The 12,589-nt window shown below is 42.3% G+C and overlaps 1 protein-coding gene across 9 annotated transcripts in view; it reads right to left on the bottom strand.

Moving 5' to 3' along the window:
- Nucleotides 1-12,589, bottom strand: part of r3hdm2 (R3H domain containing 2) — a 417,793-nt gene that overhangs the window by 195,278 nt on the left and 209,926 nt on the right. For 7 of the 9 annotated variants that reach the window (XM_087985520.1, XM_087985519.1, XM_087985518.1 and 4 more), the window contains one exon: nucleotides 6,471-6,572. The exons of the other annotated variants lie outside the window; for them this stretch is intronic. In XM_087985520.1, coding sequence (XP_087841646.1) covers nucleotides 6,471-6,572 — 102 coding nt within the window. The remainder of the gene's footprint in view (nucleotides 1-6,470; nucleotides 6,573-12,589) is intronic. 9 annotated transcript variants of the gene reach the window in all.

Raw genomic sequence — 12,589 nt, 5'->3', positions numbered from 1 at the left:
CACTCCTACCAAAATGTGTGACTTCACATTTATTTACATTGTATTCCATCTGCCAGACCTTTGCCCACTCAATGTAATTATGTTCCTCTGCACACTTTGCTCTACCACTCAGCTTCGTGTCATCTGCAACCTTTGACACCCTACATGTTGTTCCCCAACTCCAAATCACTTATATAAATTGTAAATAATTGCGGTCCCAACACCGATCCCTGAGACAAGTGTTCTGATATTAAATCTTTTGTAATGGATGCTAGCATTTTGCTATGACCAATGTCAGGCTAACCAGTCTATAATTCCCTGTTTTCTTCTCTCAACCTCCTTTTTGAAATGCTTTTTTATTGCACATCTGCTTAAGGGGGTTCAAGTCCCACCTCCCTCAGAGGTGTGTCATAACGTGCCCAAACAGGTTGATTAAAAATCATTGCATGCAGCAACATTAAAAAGGGGGATAGCTGCTATCTTTAGACTTATGGTGCTTGCTTCACTTGTTCCAAGTAACAGAGAAAACAGGGTGCAGCCATTAAGTGCTCTGCACTTAGGTGACAAGCATTTTGTACAAGTGTAAGTATTCATGAATTTGCTAGTGTGTGCTGTCATGCATTGTAAGGGATAAGCATGTCTTAAGTGGAAGTGCATAGTGGACAATATTGAGTTAGCTATACCCTATCCAAGAGTCAGCATCGAATGGGGCATAAAACATGCAGCCAGATCAATAACACTGGCATAAGCTAAATTTATTTGGCAGATAATGATAGAGATAAAAACTGAAAATGCTGGAAACATTCACTGGGTCTGGCAATATTCATGGAGCTTTTGAAATCGAGCTAATGATTCAGGATCTGACATTTCAAAAGGAAAACCAGATGCTGCTGTGCATTTCCAGCATTTTCTGTTTTTGTTGCATTTTCCAACATCTGCAGGACTTCGCTCTTGTAATGGTGCAGACATGTTGACATTAACTATAGAAGCTTCATTTGCAGATCATGTATTTCATGGGTCAGGGCTGAACAGTGTACAACACAACCATAACTCAAACTCATTAGTGCAGATCAGAATTTTACATTCAACACAAAGTCACCTTGTCTGGATGCCTGGTTTACCTTATCTGAATTAAAATTGAAACAATTCTCAGCATCTTTGCATACAACACTGGTTTGTGATTTTATCACAGGAGTGGCTTATTAAAATGAAGGCATTACATGTTAGGACGGAAGCAAACCATTAGGATAATAATGAGCACTTGATGAAATCTAACTAGAATGAAAACACTGATACTTGTTTCAACATTTATTTCTCTAACATCTGCCTAATCAAACTAAGCCCATTTAGAGACTTTACCTCAAACTTTGAGTGCTCCAAATCAATTTGCAAACATTTAACTGGGCACCATCTACTCACAATGGCATGGCAAAAAGACATCACTGCTCAGCATGTGGTTTCTCCAGATCCTAGCAAACTAAATTTTACTAGTGCATGCAGCACGTGGAATGAAGGCTGACTTTAACAGGCATCCACAAACTTTGTGGTAAGGAATTATCCAAACCTGAAACACTTCACATTTTATAGCAATTCAGCAAGACACAGTTACCCTCAATCTGGATCATCTGAAGTCTGCTGTAGCAAGAGGTATTTAGTGTAATCATTTTGGCTTTCTGAACACTGTTTTGAGTGGTTCTTGTGGTGCAGTCAGTGGTAGTGTACTTATCTCTGAACATGGAGGTCTGGGTTCAAGTTCCACCCGCCTTAGATGTGTCGTAATGTTCTTCAATATAACATCAGTAAATAGGTGCTCGGGTTGAGTGATAGTATCCCTACGTCTGTACCAGGATCCCTGTGTTCAAATCCCACCTGCTCCAGAATGTGTAATTACAGCTTGGATTAGAAAATCTATCAGACATGGTTTAATAAATTGGCTAATAGCTGTTAAGAAGCTCTTGCTCACCAAGTTTATCTAGTAAACAGCTCAATCAGTTAGCAAGTTTCTTTCCTTGGCTATGCAGTTAGTTATCATAGCCAGAGTGACTATAATTGACCATTGAACGTAGAGGTTGAGGAAGAAACATTGCCCACAATTCCTGTTCCTGGTCGAGTGAGTGTTGCTGGAAGTGCACATGTACAGAAATCAGGTGAGGACCGGACTTAGACAAGGCCCAGGAGATTTCGTTTTCTGAGAATAAAGGGTGTAACATCCTGTAATGATTCCACTAATGGTTACATAATGCAGAGGAGGAACAACACAGAATCACTTCACCATTACTAAGCTATAACCAAAGGATTTCCCCTAACACTGACTGACCAAACTGTCGATTGCAATTTTCATATTGGAAGCTAGCTTTGTCATTGAATGTCAATCCACTTGGGGTGGCACAGTGGCCTCACAGCGCCAGGAACCCAGTTTCGATTCCAGCTTCAGGATGAGTGGAGTTTGCACATTCGTCCCGTGTCTGTGTGGGTTTCCTCCCACAGTCCAAAGATGTGCTGGCTGGGTGAATTGGCCATTCTGGATTGCCCATAGTGTAAGGTGCATTAGTCAGGGGAGGGGAATGGGTCTGGGTCGGATACTCTCTGGAGGGTTGGTGTGGACTTATTGGGCTGAAGGGACTGTTTCTATACTGTAGGGAATCTAATCATCATTCTCCACTCATTCTGTTTTGAGTATGACTGAGTTCTTTTCTGTTAAACAAGTGATCATGCTTCAAGAGCTACATTTCCAGTTTCTGAATCAGGTCTTGAGATGGAGCTGTGCTTTTGGACAGCAACTTATGGAAAGATTGCACTCCTTGCATCAATTCCACTCTCAGCATCATGGGTCATCCGATTCCAAGAGTTATCACTGGAACAGGGTTGTTAGGATGCACCCCTCCCCCACACACAGTCAGGAGAGGTAGAACTTGATACAATAGCTTAGTGGCTCAGCAGTTAGCATTGCTGCCTCACAGCACCAGGGACCCAGGTTCAATTCCATCTTCAGGTGACTGTGTGGAGTTTGCACATTCTCCCAGAGTCTGTGTGGGTTTCCTCCAGGTATTCTGGTTTTCCTCCCACAGTTCAAAGATGTGCAGGTTGGGTGATCTGGCCATGCTAAATTGTGCAGGTTAGATGGCTTAGTCACTGGAAATGCAGGGATAGGGTGGATCTGGATAGCATATTCTTCGAAGGGTCGATGCGGACTCGATCGGCCAAATGGCCTGGTCCCATACTGTGGGGATTCTATTAGTTAGTGCTGCCGATGCTGATGAGTGATTGCATCAATCATAAGTTAGATTAAAACTTTCCACATTGGTGAACAGTGAGTGATGTAACTGCCCACGCTGGCAGAGGCTTTGAATGTAGTATTTGATCTTCCCTTCTCAGTGAAACACAGTATTGTAAACTTGTTGTGACTTTTTGTTTTTGCTTACTGAGGGGAGGGATATCACTAAAGGGGAGGTAACCAAGTTCACTTTACTATGGGAAGACATGGAAGAATTCCCACCAATTTTGCTCTAACATTACCCCCAGCTCCAATCCCAGAACAGTGCTCCCTACCACCCAAGTGTGATATATTCTATTTCCAGGCTTGGCATAGGATGGTCTCTGGCTAGAAGGATGGTGATAATCAGGGTAATTTTGTGCTGTGGAAATAGGAAACAAAGACAGCCCAAACCAACATTGTATAAGACTCATTCTTGCACAATTACATTATGCTTGAAGACCTAGCTCCCAAAGATGCTTTCCACCAATACAAGAACTCTCTGCTTTCTCTTTTTTGCCTTTTGCATCACTCCTTGAAAAATGATCTGCAGTTAAATAAATGACCAAAATATGGTACAGCACAAAATGAAAGCTGCATTTGACCGAGCATACAGTCAGGAAAAGTCATTAGTTTCCTCTTCTCTGTGCCTGTCAAGATGTGAAATTTAATGTTGGAGGTGGTTCCTGATGTCACTTTTACACGAGGGATACTGCAGCTCTGTAGATCAGTATCAATTCTAGCAGAACATCTACTGTGTTCTTTCCATATATTTCAAACAATATCTGTTCTAATGCCTGAGTAAGGGTGCAGTTTTGTGCCAAATTCGGTGCAGTTCAGGTTGTCTAGGCAGGATTGAGACTGCCGAACTCATTTTGCACAGGATTCTTACAGGCAAGCAGAGACTGTTTAGAGTGGCTTTGAACCAACTCAGGTTGTGAAGGTGAAGCATTATTAGTCAATTGACTTTCCCATGTAAGTTTCACAATACGTTACCTACCTATATGTTTTTGAAAAGAAGTCCAAATAATCTAGGCACTGATTACACTCTTGCAAATGGTTTGACTGAATGAGACCACATTAAATAAAGAGAACTGTAATCACTAACCAACTTTATGTGGGTCACCTGATTGCAATTTACTGAATTCAGGGCATTAGCGTAGCAAGTTAGTTTGAAACACTGCATTATTGACACATCCCAAATTAGTTGAATATATTTTGTCATTTATATCAAGAGGTTGGAATGCAAAAGCAGCAATGTGCTACTGAGACTTTATAAAGCTCTGGTGAGGCCCCATTTGGAATACTATGTCCAATTTTGGGCACCATACCTCAGGAAGGATGTACTGGCACTGGAGCGTGTCCAGCAGAGATTCACACGGATGATCCCTGAAATGGTAGGCCTAACATATGATGAAAGGCTGAGGATCTTGGGATTGTATTCATTAGCGTTTAGAAGGTTGAGGGGAGATCTACTAGAAACTGACAAGATAATGCATGGGTTAGAAAGGGTGTACACTGGGAATTTATTTCCGTCAGGCAGGCACAGCCTTAGAATTAGAGGGGGTCAATTTAAAATGGAAATGAGGAGACATTTCTTCAGCCAGAGTGTGGTGGGCCTGTGGAATTCATTGCCACGGAGTGCAGTGGAGGCCAGGACATTAAATGTCTTCAAGGCAGAAATTGATAAATTCTTGATCTCGCAAGGAATTAAGGGGAGAGTGTGGGTAAATGGCGTTGAAATGCCCATCAGTCATGACTGAATGGTGGAGTGGACTCGATGGGCTGAAAGGCCTTACTTCCACTCCTGTGTCTTATGGTCTTATATAGATAACGTGTTCCCTCCGAGCACTACTTGGCTGTGGTATTACTGATCAACTTGCCAATCCTCAACGGAGTATAATATCTGAACTTACAGTTTTGAGTTCTGTATGTACTATGTATTAAATGCACCCACTGGGTCCCACAGCACAATTACACATTTCCCCCATCCCCACAGTGGATTGTTGGAACCACTTTGCTTGAATCACATAATCTGCTTTAATATTTTGCATGTGACTTTATTTTGAAAATGTATTTTTTTTTGCATTTGAGTGACAATTAAATTTTGACTTTGAGGAACTGAAAAGTATCATCCATTATTGTCCGGAAGAAGGTGTTATTAAAAATCACCACAAAAGACAGGCATGCAAGACCCGAAACAAGGTCAACTGAAACAATCCCCTTTTCTCTCCACTTCTGAGTAAGTGGAGCCATGTTAAGTTACAGTCCAAGCCCTCATCAAAGTGGTTATCTTCATATAAGGCTATACAGTAAATGTTGGACAACCAATTGATGGAGTGGTAGGTGAGGCCAGGGAAGTAGTTACATCTAGTCCTATCCTCACTGAACAAACACACACTTATCAACCAGAGGCACTGCATAATACAGTCAGGGCAGGAAATCTGGTTGTTTCTTTCTTCCCTTTCAAGTTACAGGGATGTTGCAACTCCAAGCACCTCCACAGCTGACCTTCTGTGGGAGATAACTCAATCCAGCTTAGAGCAGGAATTGAACCAAAAACCTTCCATGTCTGTGTGCTTCAGTAGAGTACTGGAAAGTGCACTTAGCCAAAGTGCCAATGGGACAAGGCTACCTGAGTATGTCTGTGAATTATAAAGTCAGGATTACAGGCAAACTCATTTCCGCAGTGGGGACGGTTTGTCCAATGATTTTATTTATGCAGAGTTTATAATGTTAATCATTTGTAAGTGGAGGTTTAATTTTGGGACAAGGGCAGATGGAGAAAGGAGGTGTGAAACAAACACAGCAAGGTCCATCTGCCATACATTAATAATGTATCTCAGTTGGCAAACACATCCTGTTAGACATGTTGTACAGGCAGACAGCATTTGAATTTTCATGTGTAAACTTCTCTCCCATTCCATGTTGAAGGCAGGAATTGATTCATTGTGGAGGCAGTTTACATGGATACTTCTTTTTCCCATTAAAAACCAATAGCATGAAAAACAAAATCATGATTCACTGGGGAAGCTCCAATATTCCTGGACCCTTGTGTTTCTGTTTCTCACTTGGAGCAGATGTTAGTAACCAGTATAAATTCAAAGACTCTACGGTATCCTTTATTTATCCAAACTTAATACCACTTCTGTGGAAGACTTGAGGGTAGCACAGACAAACATGCAACACTATTGACGTACACAGGCAGAACTAAACATACAGAACTGATAACATGTACCATAGTGTATTGCTGGGGAGGCGAGACTGGCAGGAGAACTTGGGGGCAAGAGGTCGCAGAATACTGGATAGGCTGTGCAGAGGGCTGCAGAGATGGCAAGGGCTAAGAAAGCCAACAACACAGAGAAAGTATTGGAAAGAAGAAACACAGGGTTAATGTCATCATCATCATCACTGCACAATAAACAAAAAAAAACTTTAGACAGACATTCTACAGCAATTTCTTTTTATCTTTGTCAAACCAACACTTGCTTTTCCCTTTGAAATGAGGGCATAAATGGTTCCTTTGTCCCCTCCCCAGTCCCATTTAATCTTTCTGCACATCTTGCATTCAAGAAAACAAGGAAGCAATTGGTGTTTGCCAATGTCGTTCTTCAGCCAGCTGCTGGTCAATGAACGACATGATCCTGTAATGACTCCCATTCTGATTTTCTCCCTGCCCCATAGGCCTCCATCTGATGCTGAGACAGCATTTTGGTGGAGATTAGGAATTTAGCGCATGAGGGCTGAATCAAACTGATACCCCTCCACTAAACAGCCCGATGTGTAACCACTTTGAGTTGGTTTGCAACACAAAGATATTCAAAATGAAAAATAACTATTTTAAAGTCATGAATACAATCATTTTTGCAAAATGCAATTGTATAACAATAACCTATATGCTCTGTTGCACTGAGATGTAAACTGTACATATAGCCAATTTATACACGTGAATTTCCTTTGAGACTGCCCATATCCTTTCCAGTGTTAGCAGACACTGTAATCTCTGGTGCATAAATTTCAACTTCTGATGTATTTTAAATGGAAGGGAGCAATCTAGAGGTTCCTTAAATCAAATCATTAACTGAAATTGGGAAGATGCGTGCAACAGATTTCAATTTTAAAACTTTGAGAGTGTCGAATCTACATGAATCTAAAGTGATGATTATATGAGGAGAATGTTGAATTACCTAGTACAGGGAAAGTCATCCTCATTGCACTTGGAGATTAAAGCAAACAAGAACAGGAACTTCTTCATTCCATAAGGGTAAAACAAATCCTAACTATCAAGTGATACTGTCCTTTGAAGAGTGCTCCACTCTACAAAGCCATAAGGCAACATCCAATTCCACACACAGCAAATTATTTTCAAAAGTCTTAGGTTCTGCTTAGCCATCTCTTTGGTTGATGGATAGGAACCTATTTGTACCAGTTATCCAGTTAAAGAAAGATCTTCCGCTCCAGTAAAAAAAATCCTTCAGTGAATATTATGGCAGCAAAGGTTAAGCCAAGTGACAGTAATCTGTACGAATTATTTATGCTTCCTGTAGGGAGGACCTGCAAAATCCTCTGATGCCTATCTGGAAGTACACATGCATGAAAACAACTTACACAACAATCTTTTCTTCCTGTACAATCTCTAACCTATTCATAGTCTCCTGAGGTCTCAAACTATCCCCTTTCTTTAAGCATAGTGCCTATTCTTGTGCCATTTGCAAATACCAACACTGCGCCTCTAACTTTATATTTACGACAAACAGCAATGGTCTCACTACTGATCACTGGCGGACATCACTGCTCAAAACAAAATTCCATTAACCAATACATACTATTTTCTGTTCAAATAACATCCAATCCATGCTGATCCATCCAGTCTCCATAACATCAGGACGTTTCATTGTAGATAATATCTTCCACATGGTACTTTACCAAATGTCATAGAGTCAGAGAGATGTACAGCACGGAAACAGACCCTTCCGTCCAACCCGTCCATGCCGACCAGATATCCCAACCCAATCTAGTCCCACCTGCCAGCACCCGGCCCATATCCCTCCAAACCCTTCCTATTCATATACCCATCCAGATGCCTTTTAAATGTTGTAACTGTACCAGCCTCCACCACTTCCTCTGGCAGCTCATTCCATACACGTACCACCCTCTGTGAAAAAGTTGCCCTTTAGGTCTCTTTTATATCTTTCCCCTCTCACCCTAAACCTAAGCCCTCTAGTTCTGGACTCCCCCACACCAGGGAAAAGACCTTGTCTATTTATCCTATCCATGCCACCCATGATTTTATAAACTGCTATAAGGTCACCCCTCAGCCTCCGACGCTCCAGGGAAAACAGCCCCAGCCTGTTCAGCCTTTCCCTATAACACAAATCCTCCAACCCTGGCAACATCTTTTTAAATCTTTTCTGAACCCTTTCATATTTCACAACATCTTTCCAAAAGGAAGGAGACCAGAATTGCACACAATATTCCAACAGTGGCCTAACCAATGTCCTGTACAGCTGCAACATGACCACCCAACTCCTGTACTCAATACTCTGACCAATAAAGGATAGCTTACCAAACATCACCTTCACTATCCTATCTACCTGTGAGTCTACTTTCAAGGAGCTATGAACCTGCACTCCAAGGTCTCTTTGTTCAGCAACACTCCCTAGAACCTTACCATTAAGTGTATAAGTCCTGCTAAGATTTGCTTTCCCAAAATGCAGCACCTCGCATTTATCTAAATTAAATTCCATCTGCCACTTCTCAGCCCATTGGCCCATCTGATCAAGATCCCGTTGTAATCTGAGGTAACCCTCTTCGCTGTCCACTGCACCTCCAATTTTGGTGTCATCTGCAAACTTACTAACTATACCTCTTAAGCTCACATCCAAATCATTTATATAAATGATGAAAAGTAGAGGACCCAGCACCGATCCTTGTGGAACTCCATTGGTCACAGGCCTCCAGTCTGAAAAACAACCCTCCACCACCACCCTCTGTCTCTATCTTTGAGCCAGTCCTCTGTATCCAAATGGCTAGTTCTCCCTGTAACCCATGAGATCTAACCTTGCTAATCAGTCTCCCATGGGGAACTTTGTTGAACGCCTTACTGAAGTCCACATAGATCACATCTACTGCTCTGCCCTCATCAATCCTGTTTGTTACTTCTTCAAAAAACTCAATCAAGTTTGTGAGACATGATTTCCCACACACAAAGCCATGTTGACTATCCCTAATCAGTCCTTGCCTTACCAAATACATGTACATCCTGTCCCTCAGGATTCCTTCCAACAACTTGCCCACCACCGAGGTCAGGCTCACTGGTCTATAGTTCCCTGGCTTGTCCTTACCACCCTTCTGAAACAGTGGCACCACGTTTGCCAACCTCCAGTCTTCCGGCACCTCACCTGTGACTATCGATGATACAAATATCTCAGTAAGAGGCTCAGCAATCACTTCCCTAGCTTCCCACAGAGCTCTAGGGTTCACCTGATCAGGTCCTGGGGATTTATCCAATTTTTTGCATTTCAAGACATCCAGCACTCCCTCCTCGGTGATATGGACATTTTTCAAGATGTCACCATCTATTTCCCTACATTCTATACCTTCCATGTTCTTTTCCACAGTAAATACTGATGCAAAATACTCGTTTAGTATCTACCCCATTTTCGGAGGCTCCACACAAAGGACGCCTTGCTGATCTTTGAGGGGCCCTATTCTCTCCCTAGTTACCCTTTTGTCCTTATAGTATTTGTACAAACCCTTTGGATTCTCCTTAACTCTATTTGCCAAAGCTATCTCATGTCCCCTTTTTGCCCTCCTGATTTCCCTCTTAAGTATACTCCTACTGCCCTTATACTTTTCTAAGCATTCACTCGATCTATCCTGTCTATACCCGACATATGCTTCCTTCTTTTTCTTAACCAAACCCTCAATTTCTTTAGTCATCCAGCATTCCCTATACCTACCAGCCTTTCCATTCACCCCAACAGGAATATACTTTCTCTGGACTCTTGTTATCTCATTTCTGAAGGCTTCCCATTTTCTAGCCGTCCCTTTATCTGCAAATGGTTGCCCCCAATCAGCTTTTGAAAGGTCTTGCCTAATACCGTCAAAATTGGCCTTTCTCCAATTTAGAACTTCAACTTTTAGATCTGCCCTATCCTTTCCCATCACTATTTTAAATCTAATAGAAATATGATCGCTGGCCCCAAAGTGCTCCCCCACTGACACCTCAGTCACCTGCCCTGCCTTATTTCCCAAGAGTAGGTCAAGTTTACATCTTCTCCAGTAGTACATCCACATACTGAATCAGAAAATTGTCTTGTATAAGACAAATTCCTCTCCATCTAAACCTTTACACTATGGCAGTCCCAGTCAATGTTTGGAAAGTTAAAATCCCCTACCATAACCACCCTATTATTCTTACAGATAGCTGAGATCTCCTTACAAATTTGTTTCTCAATTTCCCTCTTACTATTGGGGGGTCTATAATACAATCCCAATAAGGTGATCGTCCCTTTCTTATTTCTCAGTTCCACCCAAATAACTTCCCTGGATATATTTCCGGGAATATCCTCCCTCAGTACAGCTGTAATACTATCCCTGATCAAAAACACCACTCCCCCTCCTCTCTTGCCTCCCTTTCTGTCCTTCCTGTAATATTTGTATCCTAGAACATTAAGCTGCCAGTCGTATCTAAGCCTGAGGCATGTTTCTGTAATTGCTATGATATCCTAGTCCCATGTTCTTAACCATGCCCTGAGTTCATCTGCCTTCCCCGTTCGGCCCCTTGCATTGAAATAAATGCAGTTTAATTTATCAGTCTGACCTTGTTCTCTGCTTCCTTTGGAAATCCATATACACAATTCTTTTGACTCTGTACCTCATGATTTTCTCCAAGGACTCCATTAAATTTGTCTGGTACACACCGCCTTTTAACAAATCCATTTTAATTAAAGGGCTGGCTGCCTTAATTAACCTACAGCTTTCTAGGTGAGGAGCAGTTTTATTTTGTTTTGTAATCTAAAGCAACCTAGTCACAAATTATGCTAGACTGGTTGAGTTACCGTTACCTAGCTTATCCCCTTTTGGGCATATGTGTTACATTGGTGACAACAACTGAAGATCTGTCATGACCTGACTTACAGATATGTATACCTGATGGAGAACAAGAATGAATAAGCCTACCCATTGGGGTTTTGAATGAGTAGGGATCAAAGAAACATAGAAAATAGGTGCAGCAGTTGGCCATTCAGCCCTTCAAACCTGCCCCACCATTCAATATGATCATGGCTGATCATGCAGTCTCAGTATCCCACTCCTGCTTTGTCCCCATACTGCTTGATCTCTTGTAACCACAAGGGCCACATCCAGCTCCCCCTTGAACATACCTAACAAACTGGCCCCAACTGCTTTCTGTGGGAGAGAATTCCACAGGTTCACAGTTCTGAGTGAAGGAAGTCTTCTTCATCTCAGTCCTGAATGCCTTACTCCTTGCATCTTCCACTGTGACCCCTAGTTCTGGACTTTCCCAAAATTGGGAACATTTTTCCTGCATCTAGCCTGTCCAGTCCCATCAGGATTTTATATGTTTCTGTGAGACCCCTCTTCATTCTTCTAAATTCCACCAAGTACAAGCCCAGTCTATCCAGTCTTTCCTCATCTGTCAGTCCTTCCATCCCAGGAATCAGTCTGGTGAATCTTCGCTGGACTCCCTCAATAGCAAGAATATCCTTCCTCAGACTAAGAGACCAAAAGTGCACACAATACTCAAGAATTGGCCTCACCAAGGCCCTGTATAACTGCAGCAAGACATCCCTACTCCGATGCTCAAATCCTCTCACTATGAAGACCAGCACGCCATTAGCTTTCCACACTACCTGCAATACCTGCATGCCAACGTTCAATGACTGTTCCCCCATGACACCCAGGTCTTGTTGCATCTCACCTTTTCCAAAACTGCCACCATTTAGATAATAATCTGCCTTCCTGTTTTTGCAATCAAAGTGGATAACCTCGCATTTATCTACATTATTAGACTGGATTAGGTTCCAGATAGTGTGGAAACAGGCCATTCAGCTCAACAAGTCCACACCGACCCTCCGAGGAGTAACATACCCAGACACATTACCCTACCCTATATTTACCCCTGACTAATACACCTAATGCCATGGGAAAGTTAGCATGGCCAATTCACCTGATCTGCACATCTTTGGACTGTGGGAGGAAACCGGAGCACCCAGAGGAAACCCACGCAGACATGTGGCAAACTCCACACAGACAGTCGCCTGAGGGTGGAATCAAACCCAGGCCCCTGGCGCAGTGAGGCAGCAGTGCTAACCACTGAGCCACCGTGCCGCC

This window comes from Chiloscyllium plagiosum, unplaced genomic scaffold (assembly GCF_037043375.1).
Source record: "Chiloscyllium plagiosum isolate Xiang-an unplaced genomic scaffold, Cpla_swu_hap1 HiC_scaffold_53X, whole genome shotgun sequence".
Taxonomy (NCBI): Eukaryota; Metazoa; Chordata; class Chondrichthyes; order Orectolobiformes; family Hemiscylliidae; genus Chiloscyllium; species Chiloscyllium plagiosum.
Note: the sequence above shows the minus strand (reverse complement) of the source record. Positions and strands in the feature narration are given on the sequence as shown.